We start from the raw sequence: 16,185 nt of genomic DNA, 5'->3' as shown, positions 1-16,185 counted from the left end.
ATTTACACTGCCTTCCACCCCCCGCCCCAAGGGTCCCCTTCGTCTTGACTCGATGAGACGCGCTAGCAGACTGACGTCCCCAGATCGGACCTGAGCGACCTTACCACAAGGAGCCACGGGCCCCTACATTGCGCCTCGTCGTGCTGTGCCTCGTGCCTGGCCTTTTGCCGTGCTCCACGGGAGTTGTGGCAGTCTGTCGGTCAGTACTGCACAGCACAGATCACCGAGGCGCCGTGCCGCCTTTCTTTCGCCCTTCGGGCACCAATTCGTCCGATGAGTAATCGGCAGTCCCGACGTGGGCGCCCGCCCCCAGACCTGGACCCTAGTTTGGACCCAGGCCCAGGCTCAGGCTCAGGCTCGGGTCGTCGCCTGGGCCCTGGTCACCCAAAGACAGATGACGAGGAAGACGGCGACGACGTCGATGATAACAGAGTGGACAGCCGCGCAGTCGCCGTCGGTCTCCACCCTGCCGCACTCACAACGACGTGGTCGGGTCCAGTTCCTACTTATACAACCCGTGCCGTGCTCCCACGCTCTGGGAGCTTTTACTCTCAGCAGCCGCCACAGCTGCACCTCGAACATCAGCAGCAGCGGCTTGGTGGTGTGGATGAAGGAGATGACCGACGCCAGAGGGGCCACGCGGGAGCCCACACTCCCGGCCATTATGAGGATCTGGGCCTCGAGCTAAAGCCTCAGCAGGCCCAGGCCCTCCAGGCCCCAGCCTCATCAGACCAGGAGTTGTCAGCAGCAGCAGTAGCTGCTGCTGCTGCCGTACCGCAAAGACCTCGGCAGCGGCAGCTGGGCCGACAGCACCAGCTACAGCAGCTACAGCAGCTACAGCACCAGCGCCTGATCCAGCAGCAGCAGCAGCACCAGCGCCTGGTCCGGCAGCAGCAGCACCACCAGCACCACCAGCACCACCAGCAGGAGCACCACCAGCACCTTCAGCCCGCTGGGTCGCTAGCGTCGCCAGCGCTGGATCCGAAAGGCCAGGAACGACTCGAAGACCCGCAAGGGCCCCAACAACCCCAACAATTGCACTCACATGATTCGCATCGTCTTGTCGAGTACGAGCAACAACAGCAATCCGACCAGCACCAGCACGGCCGCCGCCATCTCGAGGCCCAGGCCCAAACCCTCACCTCCGAGGCCTTTCTCCCTGAGTACCATCAGTCAATCGGGCCACCTCAGCCGCAGCACCACCACTCTCACCACCCTCATCGCCATCACCCTCACCAACAACCGCCTCTTCCGCAGCCTCCCCTGCATCACAGCCAGCAGCCGCAGCCTGGTCCGCACCCTCGGCAGCCCGTCTACTTCGTCCCTCACCCGCCCCTCGTCGATCCCACCGCTGCCGCTGCCGCTGCCGCTGCCGCCACCGCTCCTGGGCTTGTCTCGTCGCCCCCCTCCTCGTCTGGCTCGACCCTCTGCCACCCTCATGATCCGCGACTGCTTCACGCCTCCGAACTGCAGACCACCATCGCCTGGTTCCCGACAAGCGACGAGCCCAGCGCTGTGCCGCAGCTGCATAATTACACAGCGCCGTCCGACTTTTACGATCCCAACCACGATCCACACACCACCGACGACCCGACCTTTTATCACCACCGCCCGTATCACCACCCGCACCACCAGCAGCGCCCGCTGAATTGGCCCTTTATTCAATTGCCCGACGGGCAGACGGTGCTTTCCATGCATCCCGAGCTCTCCATATTGAATGCCGAGTCGTATCATGACGGCAGTGCATCCTCCTTCCGAGCCCCTCGCAGCCTGCCCCCTCGACCGACACCAACGCCTTCCACGCCCGGCGCCGACGAAGGCCGCACGCGATCTCATCGTGTGTCGCGCCACGGCACCAAGAGGTCCATGGCGCAACGCGGTTGATGCTCTCGACGACGCCGATATGCCGGACAGAAGAGAGAGGCAGACCCAAGCTCGACACGGATGACCAGACCGCCCAAGATGTGAGTAATGGACGGCAATCCATCCCTTGCCGCCACAGCGACGCCACTTTTGCGCTCACGACGCTGCGCCCATCTCTCTCCTCTCGACGCCGCTTACTGACAGGTGCCCCAGCGCCGCCGCACGCAGATCCGACTCGCCCAGAGGGCCTATCGAAACCGAAAAGAGACGGCTATTCAGACGCTCGAGAAACAGGTCGAGGAACTGAAACAGAACAACGAACAGATGAGCAATGCATTCATGCGTCTCTACGACTACGCCGTGGCAGACGGGCTCCTCGAGTCCCTGCCCGAATTCGGACGCCAGCTGCGCGCCACGACGGAAACCTTTCTTGCCATCGCGCGCAGCTCAAGCGAAGACAAGCAGCCGCCGGCGGGGCCTGGTCACGATTCTGAGGAGGGAAACACGGGCAGCCCCGGCAGCGGCTCCGAGAAGCGACGGAACATCTCCGGCTCGCCCGACGTGGCCGCCGCCCATGAGCACACGAGCAGCGCCGGCCAGCCCATCCTCATGGCCGGCCTCATTGTGCATCACGAGCCAGAGGCGTCATTCGACGAGCCGGCGGAATCGGACGTGTCCGTCTGGAGGCACAACACCCTCAAGGCAGCATCATCATCATCGGCCCCCGCATACGAAATCGTCACACAACCTACCGTGCATAATGCAAGCTTCCCTTTCGGTACGTCTTCCTCGCCGCCGGCCGAGACCCTCGCCGCCTCCACCACCCTTCTCCTCCCAACGCCAAAGCCGGGCTTATCCGGCCATCTGACGCTGGCCCCCGGCGGCGTGCCCGCGCTGTCGTCTCCGCCGTCGCTCTCCTATCAAGAACGCACCTTTGGTCGGCGGCTGCAGCGCAGGGCGGTAGAACAGGCGGTGCGCCTGCTTTCCATGCCTGAACCGCCGCCGGAGGCAGTCGCTGGCGTCTTCGGCTTCTGCCTGCTCTTCGAGAGCCGGGAACGCATCGTTGAGCGCCTTGCTAACTGCCTCAGTGTGAACCGACGCGAAACGCTCAGTAATTGGCGTCACCCCTTTCTCCATCTTGGCGGCGCGGGCACCTTTTTTCAGGATCTGAACGAATTAGACAGTGTTTCGCTCGAGACAGACATGAAAGAGAAGGGCGCAAACCTGGAGCACGGCAGGCCGGGCCCGACAAGGCCGCGGCCACCGGTGGGAAACGAGGGAACTGATGAACCGAATCGCAGCAAAATCGCGAGGGACTCCAACTTCGGCCCCGGACCGTGGAGCCCGGCCGTCGAGGAGACGAAAGACCTGCGTGTTGACCACCGACTTCGCATCTCGTCGTCCGGCTTTGAAGGCGACTTTTTCGACTGCGACGAAGTCGAGTGGTACCTGCAACAACGAGGCATCGTGATTCCCCCGGCTGCCGACTTTGTCTCGGCCGACATTGATGATTCGACGCTCGGCGCCCCGACCCAGGCCCCTCCGGACTCGACTGCTGTCGACAAGTCGACGACCTGGCTCTCGGGCGACGCTGGTACCGCTGGGTCGAGCCTGGCCCCCACGCCGGCCACCAGCTCGGATACCTGGTCAGGCCCTACCGTTACGGGAGAAGAGGAAATCGCAGCCCTGCTCGCGGCGCCGTTGCCGACGCACCTCGTGGGTGGGACGGTACCCGTGGATCCCACGCTGTATGATCTGTCGCAGCGGGGTTCGACCAAGACGGCAACGCCGCCCAAGAGACGAGTCAGCATAAACGTGGAAATCCTGGTGGAACGTACGTGCTTCTTTGCTGCTCTTACAAAAGCGGATGGAATGGCTAACACTTGCCTAGAACTCGTGCAACGATCCGTGTGTCTTGGGCGAGCACCGGGCATCAGGCCCAAGGATGTGAATGTGGCTTTCTGGCAGTCTGTTGTCTAACACGGGCCGCTTCGGGGGACTGCGGGAAGGGGAAAGGGGGAAGGGTTGAAGGCTGGGGAGAACGGATGCTTGTCACCAAGGTTAGGATTGGTCCCGGGTCCTTGACATGGGAAGACAAAAGGCGTCGGCGTTATCGAGCTGGTGCACAGCACAGCTACTGAAGGCATGGCGCTTTGCATATTCTATTTGCAGAAATGAAGTTGTGTTTCCGTCAATCTGTTCTTTGTACGGCTTGCGCGGATTTGGTCCGTCTCAAGTTGACCGAAGTCAGTGGTCTTGAGTTGACCAACGTCAGGAGCCATGTGACGCTTGATAGCGACCTGACCTTGTGATCGTCCGTCTCGTCAGACGTCGAGGGCATGAAGTCTCCGATTATTGTCAACCCCGGTCCTCGCTCCGGGCGCAAACGGTCAGCTACCATCAAATGCAGTACATTTCAATTGCAAATCCCCGTGTACTGGGGACCTATTGTTCTGTGACTTCTTACTAACTCTAGTTTTTTTTTCATATCCCATGAGCTGATAGAACGGTCTTAACCCGATTAGATATAGATTCTAAGGCCCTAGGTACGGCCTCCCAGGTGCAACAACCAAGGAACAAGACCAACCCCAAGGGCGACCCTGACGATGACACAACGAGGGGCACGGTCAGATGGGGATGCCAAGCGCCGACTCACGTGATAGGATCACTGGGGACAGTGCAGCTGGGATCACCATGATCCGTACTCTGATATAACACGATCACCACCAACAGCAATGAGCCATCCAATATGGGCTCGCTGCCCAACACGACCGGCAAGGATAAACGATTATATGAGCACGGGCACTCTATACTTGCAGATACGTATACACCTTTCACAAGATAGCAAACAATCTAAGGCTTACTTTGTGTTCAATGTAACGAGAGAGCGCAGCGCTCAGGACACCACGTCGTCTCAGAGTCACAACTTGACTGCTACTCATAGCAACCATAACCCCCTCTAATGATGTTCCCCTTTTAAAAGCTGCCAAGTCGTGACATAGAACTACCCCTAAACCGAATATATTCAGTAGAATACATGGTCTGTACTGGTGCTGTCGGGTAGATAGATTTCTAAGCAGAGGGCTCTAACTCGCTCATGTTTGAGCTTTTCAAGGCATTCTATCCCTACAGGGGATTAAACTGTAAAAAATAAAGGAAAAGATAAGGCTTAAGTTTTAATTCATTCATTTCTCAGCAACGAACGTTAACTTCAAGATCATCCTCTCAAGACCCACAGGCAAGGGACCGCAGCTATCGAGGGCTACGACATCTTTTGCCTTCAGCCATGTGGTTGATTTGATCAGCAGTTGATGCGAGACCACATGGACACCCGTCCAACCGTCATGGGTCAATGTCTTAATCTCGAACACCGAGGCCCCGAGGAGAGGCAAATGCGAATGCGAATGCGAATGGGTTGAGTTCAATGCCGTTACATTCGCACCACGTTGTTAAACTATACATCGTGCCCCGGAAATGAGAGTCCATTGGTCGAACGTCGCGTGAATGTCCACATAAAGGACGGGTGGACATGTCTCTGCAGTTGTTATTATTTCTTCCGTCGATGCAGCTCTCTCGCACTGGATCATAGCCAACATGCGTCTCATCGCCCTCGGTGAGTCTCCTAGAGCCCTTTTGTGTGGAAGATGTAGACCAGCCATACTGACGAAGGCGTGCAGTCCTCGTGCCCATGGCGGCGGCCGCTTGCCACGCGATGCGCCAAGGCGGCCTCACCTGGTCGTCAGCCACGCGCATGAACCAGATCCAGTGTATCGGCTCTCACAACAGCTACCACCTGCAGCCGTCGCCCGAGGAGCTGGTGACTATCGAGCAGTTCATTCCAGGCTCCTCGCGGGACTTGAAATACTCGCAAGCGGCGCTCGACATTCAGCTCAACTATCAGTCGATCCGCAGCCTCGAGCTCGACGTATACGCCGACCCTAAGGGCGGGCACTACGCCAAGCCGCTGATCCGCAAGCTGGCCAAGCTTCCCTACGACAAAGACCCCCGCTGGCACGAGCGCGGCACCAAGGTGCTTCACATAGCCGACGGCGACGTCCACACGACGTGTGTCACGCTGAAGCACTGCCTCGAGCTCGTCAAGGGCTGGAGCGACGCCCACCGCGCTCACATTCCCCTGCCCATCCTGATCGAGTTCAACGAGTCTGACCCGGGGCTCGTGCTGCTCGGCGGCGCCAAGGCCATCCCCTGGAACGACGAGAAGCTGCTCGCGGGCCTCGACGCCGAGATCCGCGCCATCTTCCCCGCCGACCGCCTCATCGTGCCCGACGACCTGCGCCGCGGCGTCGGCGCCAACCTGACGCTCGAGGACGCCGTGCTGCAGCGCGGCTGGCCCGACCTCGACTCGGCCCGCGGCCGCGTCTTCTTCCTCATGGACAACGGGCCCGTGTCGCCCATCCGCACCGCCTACACGGCCGGCCACCCCAACCTCGAAGGCCGCGTCCTCTTCACCAACGCCGCCGAGGGCGACGCCGACTGCGCCTTCCGCAAGCTCAACGACCCCGCGGGCGCCGCCAACACGGCCGCCATCCAGCGCGCCGTCCAGCTCAACTACTGGGTCCGCACGCGCGCCGACGTGCCCCTCGAGACCCTCTTCAGCAACGACACGACGGGCATGCGCGACGCCGCCCTTGCGAGCGGCGCCCAGGTCGTGAGCACCGACTTTCAGCAGTACGGCATGTCCAGCCCTTCGGGGGTCGACTACGCCGTCAGGCTCGAGGGCGGCCGCGCCGCGCGGTGCAATCCCGTCGTGGGCCAGCAGTGCGTCGTCGACAAGCTGGAGCCTGAGTCGTATGTGCGGAACTAGCGTTGTTTGTCTTTCTGTTTACCTAGGTAGGCACCTAGGCTCTGCTTTGCCATGTAACACTGTACATACTTTTTCTTTCAGATGAACGTCGTTGCCTGCTTTGACCGCCGTTTGTCCTCGACCCCACCGAGCGAATCATTAGGTGCCCCGTCGGTCAAAGCAGCTAGGCGTCCTAGACAAGAAATGGACGATATACGATATCAAATACAACAAGATTGTGCCCAATCTCGGGCAGTTGAAGCAGACCCGCGACGAAACAGTGGGTGATACCTATGATCATAGGAAGAGACGTGGAATTGGCTCGTCAGGGACCAGCAATTCACACGACTCTGGTGAAGACACTACTACTTTATACACGCAAGGAAGGAATGCCAATGCACTCTTGCCATGACGCCAGATCTCCAGCGTTGTGTACCAAGAGGCTTGTCAGGACTGTCTCCGTTGCCAGCTCGGAGATGCTCCCACTCTGTGAGCAGACTCAAACGCTCAAGTGTAGTGGATGGCCATCGAGCTGTACTGAAAGCTTGCTAGACAGAAACACTTCAAACATACAATAGGGGCTGCAGGTATCGTTGACATGGTAAAGTCATCTCAACACTAGCCTTCATGGCGAGGCCTCAGTATCAACGGCGTCGAAAAGCCTGCTGCGAGCGATATTCCAAAGCGCCAGCACGGGCATGTGTTATGGCCAGTGCCCGACATGTTCAAGTCACTCGGTGCCTTGGCTTCTATCTTTGCAGGTAGATGCCGTGACGAATAATCACGTAGCAACAGATGGCTGCCTTTTCGGCCGTCACAAATTAGCAGATGTGCTTGCACGCTCACGGTCACGCATCGAGAACGTCGTCGATAGAATCACGATGCCATGTTGTATGTATACGTCGTGCTGCTCGGACAGCCGGCTAACAGACTCAAGACATACAGGTAAGCCGAGAGCTGAGAGCCGATGCCCAGGTCCGAGTTCCGATGGCCTGATTAAGCTTACAAGTATGCAATAAGCGACGCGTATGTGCATTCCATTCTCTCCGACACCCCGCGGCGTTCTGAAGCCGCCCAAACCAAACGCCAAACTAATTCCAGTAGCAAGTCCTCGGCAGTACCTCCGTGATCGTCCTTCTGATCATGCTGTCGTGCCGTAATGGGTATGGTGTGATGCAGTAAGAATCAAATCGTCATATCCCGCGCCCCATTCGCCGTTCCGTGTGAATGCTGGTCCATGTTCCGTCCGCGTTACTACAAGTCTTCAGCGGCCATCAGTGTGCTGTGCTCAGCCTCGTTGAGCAATTTGCGCTCGCCCAGCTCCTCGGGCGGCTGGCCGTCTCGAACAGCTCCAAAGTCAAGAATCTAGAACATCACAGTTAGCAGGACAATCGTTTCCTGGCTCGCAGAATCCTTACCTCAATATACGTCAAGTTGCCCCTCTGAACAGCTGCCACGCAGCGTCGCTCATCGAACTTGACCTGCCAAACACCACTGAGGTCCGTCAGGAGGTTCTGGACATGCTCGCCTGTTCGGATATCCCACATCTTGACGGTTTTCTCGCTGCCTGAAATGACCTTTCGGCCGTCATGTTGGAAGCAGGTAATGGCGCCAGTGTGAGCCGTCAAGACGTTCCGACATTTGCCATTCTCCGGGTCCCAAATGCGCAACGTGCTGTCGGCTGCAGCTGATACGAGCCTCTGGTCACGGAGATCCAGCAGACCGACAAGCAAGCTGTGTCCTTCGAGTGTGTACAGGCAAGCGCCCGTGTTGAGGTCCCAGATCTTGACCAGCGAGTCCATTGATCCCGAGATGCATCGGTTGCGCTCGTGGTCCAGCACAACACTGTACACTTTCTGCGAGTGACCGTGGAGTACGTGAAGTGACTCGCCCGTGCTGATTCGCCAGACACGGACTGTGCTGTCGTAGCTACCGCTGACGAGTGTGTCACCTTGTGCTGAGATGGCGCGAACCGAGTGCGTGTGGCCGGTAAGTGTGCGGATAAAGTACGGACAGTCTGCGTCGTTGGCAGGGGGGCCCGTCTGAATATAACGACGAGAGCCTGGCTCGGGCAACCGCCAGACGCGGAGCTGACTGTCACGGGATCCGGTGATTATGAGCGGCTTCGGTGGCATCATGATGGGCGATCCGTCGTGCGATTTGCCAATCTCGGTGGGCATCAGAATCTGGAGACAGCGGACTGTGCTCGTGTGTCCATAAAACACTTGAGTGCAGAACCCCTTCTCAATATCCCAAACGCGAACCGATCGATCCGTTGAACCGGAAACGAGGACGTTGCCTTCGTACTGAAGCGCCCAAACGCCGCCTTCGTGGCCCTCAAGCTTCTTGCGCAGTTTGCCCGTCTTCGTGTCGTAGACATGAATAAGCGTGTCGTCACTGCCCGTGATAATCTTGTCTTCGTCAAACTGCAGACAAGTAATGACATGACGTGGATGAGCAGCGAAAGCGACATGGCCAGGCTTGACTTTGCCGCTCGTCCAGCTTTGACGGATCATGTGGTGGCGGCGGTACAGGGACTTGTAGAGATGTAGCTTCTGGAGGCTGGGAAGCCCCATCTTGGGATTCGGCACGGCCGCTGCAGCGGCATTAGCAGCCGAAAGAGGACCTGCCGACTTGTGCTGCCTGGCCACACCATGTGCAGCTTCAACGCGGGCCGTTTCTTGCGCGCTCGCCCTCCGCTTGGACCGGTCGGCGCCGCCAATGTTAAGACCCCGCTTCCTCTTTGCGCTTCTGAGCTTTGCGGTCGGATCGGGCTTCGCAAGGGTCTTCGCGACCTCGGTCTCCTGTGAGCTCATGAGATTGATTCTGCTGAGGTCAACCTCGGCGCCCATGGCGCCGACCGGATCCTGCCAGCCCCAGCCCTGTGCTATGGCCTTGTCGAGCTCGCCCTTCGGCAGGGTAAAGCCGTCGCGATCAAACAACTCCTTCCATCCAGTTTCGTTGGTATCAATTATGTTGCGCCAGTTCTTGGAAACTTGGGCCGCTCGGCAGAGATCCTGGTGGTCAAGATATGACAGAACGTTGAAGCTGAGCTCGAGAGGAAGTTGTTTGAGGAAGTCGCATTTGAGAGCAGGGGTAACAGCGTCAGCTACCAGTCGAAGGGTCTTGCGTGGACAACGACGCAAAAACTGGTACATGATGAAGCTCTTCATCTCGTTGGGCATGGAGTCGAATGTCTCCATCATGGATCGCACGTCGAACATGGTATGTTGAGGATCGGCCATGCCAGATGGTGTTCGCGACCCATCACCGGTCGATACGACAGAGTAGTCATCGAGCTCATCTGCCGTCTGCGACTCGTGATACCAGGGCCGATCACCAGTGGTAATAAGTCGGCCTTCGTCATCGACATCTTCCGAGTCCGCCGTGTGAAGTTGGGCAGCAGCCAGTGTGGGGGACAGCCTGGGACTAGGCAGACTCGCATCCTGGGCAGCCACCGTGTCGAAAGAGGGACGAGCGCTCAGGGCTCGAATGGACTGCTGCAGCGACTCGTCGGCGTCACCAAAGGGCTCGTCGTCGGCATCGGTGATGGGTGGGGTTGCCACATTGCTGCTGAAGACGGTGTGGGCCGGGCTGTCGGCAGGGCTCGGAGCCTCTTGCATCTGGTGGGCGCTCGGTACGCTGGTAGCCTCGGGGGTGCGGCTGCTCCGGGTGAGATGTCGAGACCTGGGACGCGTGAGATTTTCGGTGCTGCTGCCGGCGATCTCAGACGTGTCCGGAGTGGCAAGGAAGCCGGCTGGCCTCTCACGCTGGGTGTTGCGAGCGAGGTGACGGCGGAGCCTGTTCGACACCGAGTCGGGGTGAGGCAGGCCAGCTTCTTTCAGTTCCTTCGATTGTTTTCCAAGAGAAGGGGTCGAACTCAAATCGGGGGATTCTTGTCGGGCGCTCAGCTGTCGTGATCGTCGGGAATAGGCCTCTGTGGGAGATTTGGGAATGGCGCGAGCGGATTCTTGCGTTGACTCGTCGTCCTTGAGAAGGCCTGCCGAGTGTCTCACTGGCAGGGATTTACCTGTGCGCTACAAGGTAATGTTAGCAAACCATGTCGAGGACGCGACGAGAAACGGGGGTTGGGGATTTAGAAAAGTTTGTCAAATACCTTCTTGGGAAGCATTCGGGAGACGGTCTGGTCGACACCTTGCTGGGTAGTGTGAGGGATGTTGTAGGAGAAACTGGCCAGCTCAGGCGGTAGCGGCTTGTTGGCAAGTGGGTACTCCTTGCCATCCAGTTGACCGAGGGGTCGGGCATCGCGGACATGGACAGGCGGGTACGTTCTCTTAGTTGTCGTGGTCGTCGTGACAGTCTTGGTCTCAATGCATTCGGAGACTTCAAAGTGCAGGTGGGATGTGTCAGGGCCCATGACGGCCTTGTTGTCCTCGTCAAAGGTGACGGAGACGGTCTGGCTGGAGGCCGGTCGCCTGGCTTCGGCGGGTGCGTGCGGGGGACCTGGCGACGGTGTCATGACGGCAGCAGGGTCGAAGAGACCCGCGTCCTAGTAAGGTTGGTAAGGAAAAAATTGTGGTATGGATCAAGGCTGAATAGTTTGTGGGCGGTATCGGGGAAAGTCGACAACGCGTGGGAGAAGAAACTGGTGGCGGTTGAGAAGGGCTGGGTTTGATCCAAGCGGTGTTCCGCCTCCAGCGACAATTCGTCAGGGATGACAAGTAGTGATAGTGATGGAGGCTGGGCCCAGGCGTGTTCAAGTGACAAACGAAGGCTGCAAGACTTGGATGGAAACGTGATGCTTCGTAAAGATCGAGTTCGAGAAGAGATGCGTTGTTGTCAAGGCCAGATCATGGTCAAGTGTGCGGCGGAGTAAAAGGGCGGGGGGGGTTTCGGCCTCCTTGTTGTGCTGTGACTTGTCCCTTGTTCCCTCCAGTAGAAATCCCCGTCCGGGAGGATGCAAGGCAGGTCGGGTCGCAGTGGTCGAGCGACCAAGTCGGGAGAGGTTTCGAGAGGGGTCGAACAGCGTCGGCAGTTGTATGGAGGAGGAGGAGTGGTGGAGGAGAATGTGTGTAGAGTCCGGCTGCTTACGGGGTTCGAGGTAGCCGGCGAACGGTGATGGTGGGAGGAGGAGTAGCAGGTCAAGGAGGAGGAATGTGTCTCTCTGGCTGGCGGTGGTTCTACTGTGCTTTCTGCCTTGAGAAACCAGGATCCATCCGCCAGTGCACTTGCCCGTCCCTACAGCCCGGCCCTTGCCATGCCTCGTGCACTGCACCTGCATCCAAAAAAACGGACCCTCTTTTCTCGTCAGTCAGTCGATTGTGAGTGGTCAGTGACCAGTGACCAGTGCCAAGTGCGCCTGAAGCAAGCGGCAAGAGCGATACGCAGTGAGACAGCGAGCGGTCGGGGACAGCCAGGCGCCGGAGGCGAGGAAGCTAGGGGCCTCCCAGGAGACAGGCAGACAAGGAGGCAAGGAGGCTAGGCTTCTCCGCCTGCCTTGAGCCCTTTGCCCCCAGCTCGACACTGTGCACGCACTGTCGTTCTGCGCCCCTTGGCCCCCCTCACTCACCCCTTCTTCTCCTAGTCTCTCCTGCCCTGCTCGCCTCCCTCCCAAGGCCTGCCTGCCTTGGAGGCGAGTTTTTTTTTTTTTCCTTTCTTTGGCAGCCGAGGGGCTCTTCTCAGACGAGTCAGGCTCGTGGCCTTAGGGGCCAATGTCACTCTCCCCACGATCCTCCCGCCTGTGGTACTTTCTCGCTAACAGTGGCTGACCCCGCACAGACCAGCGCATGAGGCTACCTGCGTTCCTTGATTCCCACCGGCGTCTCGACTCGAGGGCTTTAAGGTCACATCAGGGGGCGGTTCGGCATCGGCAGCGTCGTGCCAGTGCCTTCCAGGCAGCTTGGGGGGGCAATATGCTGATGAATCCACTGGCGTCTCTGCCTCAGGGTGAGGCAGCTGCGCGTCACTCACATTCCTCTGCCTCCTGGATTTCGCTTACATCAAGATGACAACCTCAGCCGTACGCTCCGAGCCCTACGTGCCTGCCTCGCCTGGTAACGAAATGCCTGGCTGCGTATCCTGCCCACATGCCCAAACCCTAACCAGACTTGTTGGTGTTCACCTGTTGCCTCTCGTGCCGTGTAGTGCTTCTGAGGCATCCGGCGGTAAGCAGCGCCCCTGAAAGAGACTCGGACCGGGACTCGCCCTCCGGCACTTTCGGATACGCCTCTGGAGACTCGCCGACACTTGGTGGTCTGGTTGCACCGTCGTCGTCGCCGCCTCGTGCTGGAACGTCCGAGAAAGTGTTTGTCTGGTGCGACCCGGGTCCCTCGCTGAACCCTCCGCGCTTCGTAGAACATCCAGTCAATTGTCCGTCCACGGCGAGGCGCTTCTCACTACTGAGCGCCGCCGTCAAGAACCTCGGGTGAGGTACCTGTGCTTGCTGTGTACCTCCTGAGCAGTCTCTGCTCAGCCACAGTACCCGCCACAAATACGGCAAGCCCGACGCTGGTCTGTGTGATCCCCAAGCCGGGACCGATACCAGTACCTTAGGCGGCTTGGGCGGTAGCAAAGACCTTTGTTGGGACCGTCAAAGGCATCGGGCCGGCCGCGAGAGGTCATTGTACCTATGTGTAGATGTGACGCTCCGAGAATATGCCCGGAAACAAGTGTTCATTCTGTACTTGGTCAAGATAGTCTAGCAAATGCTCCCCTGCATGTCATCATTCATAAACCTTCTTTCCTGCCAGCCATCCCCCTCGTTCATAGCGTCCTACACCAAAGCCTCACGCAATGTAGATGGGCAGTCGGCTTCCCCGTAGCTCGCTCTTCGAGATTTGTCGGTCGTTCTTGTTGAAGTCATGAAGCATCAGCCAGCAGATCATCCGGAACACAAGCGTGCACCAAATATCTTCGTGTGAGACGTCGTCTGTGGGCAGCTTCCAGAGCTCATCCTCCTCTGCCACATCATCGTCTTCATCCTCGTCCTCTGCGTCTTCTTCGTCGCCGTCTTCGGAGGTTTCCACAATCGTTTGACCCGCGGTCCGCTTCTGGCTGCTTGGCGTGGCCAGTGGCAGCATCGGGGTTAGGGATTCGCGCCGTTTCGTCGAACGCAAAGCCGTGCCGATGACCTTGTTGCGGATCGCTTGGAAATAAACCTCCATAAGCTTGGCTTGTTTGTCCTCGGGGGCTGCGGAATCAATATCCTCAAATCGTGCTGTGTTGCCGTCGAACTGGATGGGGCTTTGCGCCTCGGCATCCTTTTCGTTGACCTTTTCGTTGAGACCATACATAACTTCTTGAATGTGGCTGCGCAGCACGTCCGTCACCTTTTGCCGGCGCGTCGTCTCATTCTGGTCTTCTGTAGCGTCGGTTGGCCTCTGCTCGTCTGGCTTCTTCTTGACAGACAGCGCTGGGTTCTGGTTGGAGTACGTGGTGCCCTGTCGCGGCAGCGGGGGTCGTTTTTCTTTGGCCTTGCCAGTCAACACTTCATCCATGGCGTCGAGGGCGTGATGGAGAGTGTCGAGCAACATAAAGCTCGATCGCCCGTTGGAGCCAGCATTTCTCATTTGCAGTTGCACTCTTCTGCCGTGCCGCCGGATAGCCTGCATAACCCTCGAGTCCTGGTTACTCAGAACGCCGTGCTTGTTGGATTCTTTGAGGTAAGCATCAAGCAGCTTTGGCAGCGAGAATGTCTTCGTGTTCCAAAAATACATTGTAGGGTTCGGGAGGCATCGGAAGACACTGTGATCGATGTGAAGAGTCCGGCCTAGCATGCCGATGATTTCAAAAGCGACTGCGATGAGGTTAGGGCCCCTTGTCGTCAACACGGTGGTGGAGAACTGCTTACTTGGAAAGAGGTGAGCAACACGCTTGTTCTGCGTGTCCTCACGAGCAAAGTAGTTGACCGTGTTGGTATTGCAACCAATAAGGCCCAGTGTCTCTGAAATCTCAATCCGGTTGGACAAGTTGAGCATGCTGAGATCCTGGCGGTCATCTGTGAGACGTCGCATGTCAACCGCCTCGGGTCGTCGAAATATCGTTGGCACGACCCCGAAGCACAGGTCCTTCACCTCCTCAACCGGGATGATGCGGTTGGCTTTGAATTCGCTCTTCCCGTAGACTTGAAAGGTGAACATGATACCAAGGTCGGTCATTTTCTCCCCCGTCAACATGTAACCGTTGCCTTCAGCTCGGTAGCGGTCATGCGATCGGTCAAATTCGCTCCAGTATATCCCGAGCAGAGCAGCCATCTCCACCATATGACACCAAGTTGTCGTTGCATACGGCTTCTTGACGCCTGCCGGCATCGTATCCCAGCTCTTTGTCTTCTTCTGCAAGGCAACGACCAACGTGTGTTTCTTTTCCACTTCCTCGACCTCTTCGGGCTTCAACAGTGCATTGTGCGGTTCGCCTGTTGGAGGACGGAGTGGCTTCTCGAGGAGCTTCTGTTGCCAGTCTCTCGAATCATGCTCCATTCGCTGGAAGGCTGCCAGCAAGGTAACCCAGGAAGCCAATTCATTGTCTGCGGTGTGTATGGCTTCTTTCTGCTTTACTCGGGTGGATTTTTCCTTCTGTACTTGGCTGGACTTTTGTGTGTTGCGACCGTCCTCCTGAATGTCACTGCAACTCTCTCGACGGCTTTCGTCGCTTCCCACGAGAGGAATAATTTTAACGTCCGGCACGGGGCCGTTCTTGTTGTCGAGGCGACAGAGGAAGATGACCGGAGCCTGATATTGGACCTCGAAGCGAAACTCGTATGGCTTTAAGATTCGTATTGTAGAGCTTGACCATTTGCCTATGACCTTCTCGTCGCAGCTGGCGTAGCCGGTGGCAGAGGCGAAGTACTGCTGGGCGACTTGTAGGACCGAAGCAGCAAGGGCAACAAGAGATATGAGCAGAGCAGCAATCGCCACGTACAGCTCACTGTTGCTATCTCCCATCGTGTTGATTCTGTAGCCAGGCGGTACAAGAAGTCAGGTTGTGGGGGTTGAGGCCGGCTTTCGTGTAAGGTCGTCGGGCTTCAAGGTCGGGGGAAGAAACGGCGGTGCCTGGATTCGAGGCTCGAGGTACACAGGATTGTAGGCGAGCGAGTATATATATCTCGGAAGCGTACTTGGTGGTCGTCAGAGGCAGTCAGTTGTCCGCCTCTGGTCCGGAATGTCGTGTGACGAAATCACAAAAGGTCGGAGAGCTATCTGCGATGGTGGCAGCGGGCTCCGAAGGAGTACTTGTTGCCCACGCGGCCAGTCGCTCTGGGGCCCAAACGGCTCGAGGGCAACAAGGCTGCGGCTGGAGCATCCAGGGGCGGCTCAGAGCGTGCGTGGACGGGTGGTTGGGATTCGAGCTGCAGCACAGCACAACCAGCGTGGCCAGCTAGCACAGCCGCTCCATCTGAGGGGAGGGGGGGCCGGTCCCCTGGTCGTGCATGGATCCGCCATTGGGTTGAGGTCCGCCTGTCGAGTAGGGCTGGTTCTGGATGGTGCTTAGGCATACTTCAGCCGCTCGTGACTGTCAATCTGGGCATCCTAGGGTAGGTCATGCCGCGCGATCTAGGT

The 16,185-nt window shown here is 58.3% G+C and overlaps 5 protein-coding genes across 5 annotated transcripts; 3 read left to right on the top strand and 2 right to left on the bottom strand.

Annotated features, from left to right (window-relative positions):
- Nucleotides 1–273: 273 nt before the first annotated feature.
- VDAG_05333 (uncharacterized protein) lies at nt 274–1,884 on the top strand (the record flags this gene model as incomplete). The annotated part of the gene is made up of 1 exon (XM_009652228.1): nt 274–1,884. The coding sequence occupies one exon, from the start codon at nt 274–276 to the stop codon at nt 1,882–1,884; it is 1,611 nt and encodes a 536-aa protein (XP_009650523.1).
- Nucleotides 1,885–2,187: 303 nt separating this feature from the next.
- VDAG_05332 (uncharacterized protein) lies at nt 2,188–4,322 on the top strand (the record flags this gene model as incomplete). Its single annotated transcript, XM_009652227.1, has 2 exons — nt 2,188–3,697; nt 4,192–4,322. The coding sequence occupies 2 exons, from the start codon at nt 2,188–2,190 to the stop codon at nt 4,320–4,322; spliced, it is 1,641 nt and encodes a 546-aa protein (XP_009650522.1).
- A 1,135-nt stretch (nt 4,323–5,457) lies between these two features.
- Nucleotides 5,458–6,745, top strand: VDAG_05331 (acid phosphatase; the record flags this gene model as incomplete). The annotated part of the gene is made up of 3 exons (XM_009652226.1): nt 5,458–5,476; nt 5,541–6,672; nt 6,727–6,745. 3 exons carry the CDS (start codon nt 5,458–5,460, stop codon nt 6,743–6,745), a joined length of 1,170 nt encoding a protein of 389 aa, XP_009650521.1.
- A 1,176-nt stretch (nt 6,746–7,921) lies between these two features.
- VDAG_05330 (cell division control protein) lies at nt 7,922–11,147 on the bottom strand (the record flags this gene model as incomplete). Its single annotated transcript, XM_009652225.1, has 3 exons — nt 7,922–8,032; nt 8,086–10,704; nt 10,785–11,147. The coding sequence occupies 3 exons, from the start codon at nt 11,145–11,147 to the stop codon at nt 7,922–7,924; spliced, it is 3,093 nt and encodes a 1,030-aa protein (XP_009650520.1).
- Nucleotides 11,148–13,413: 2,266 nt separating this feature from the next.
- Nucleotides 13,414–15,570, bottom strand: VDAG_05329 (modin; the record flags this gene model as incomplete). The annotated part of the gene is made up of 2 exons (XM_009652224.1): nt 13,414–14,423; nt 14,478–15,570. The coding sequence occupies 2 exons, from the start codon at nt 15,568–15,570 to the stop codon at nt 13,414–13,416; spliced, it is 2,103 nt and encodes a 700-aa protein (XP_009650519.1).
- Nucleotides 15,571–16,185: the final 615 nt, after the last annotated feature.

Source organism: Verticillium dahliae, genomic scaffold (genome assembly GCF_000150675.1).
Source record: "Verticillium dahliae VdLs.17 supercont1.10 genomic scaffold, whole genome shotgun sequence".
Lineage (NCBI taxonomy): Eukaryota > Fungi > Ascomycota > Sordariomycetes > Glomerellales > Plectosphaerellaceae > Verticillium > Verticillium dahliae.
Note: the sequence above shows the minus strand (reverse complement) of the source record. Positions and strands in the feature narration are given on the sequence as shown.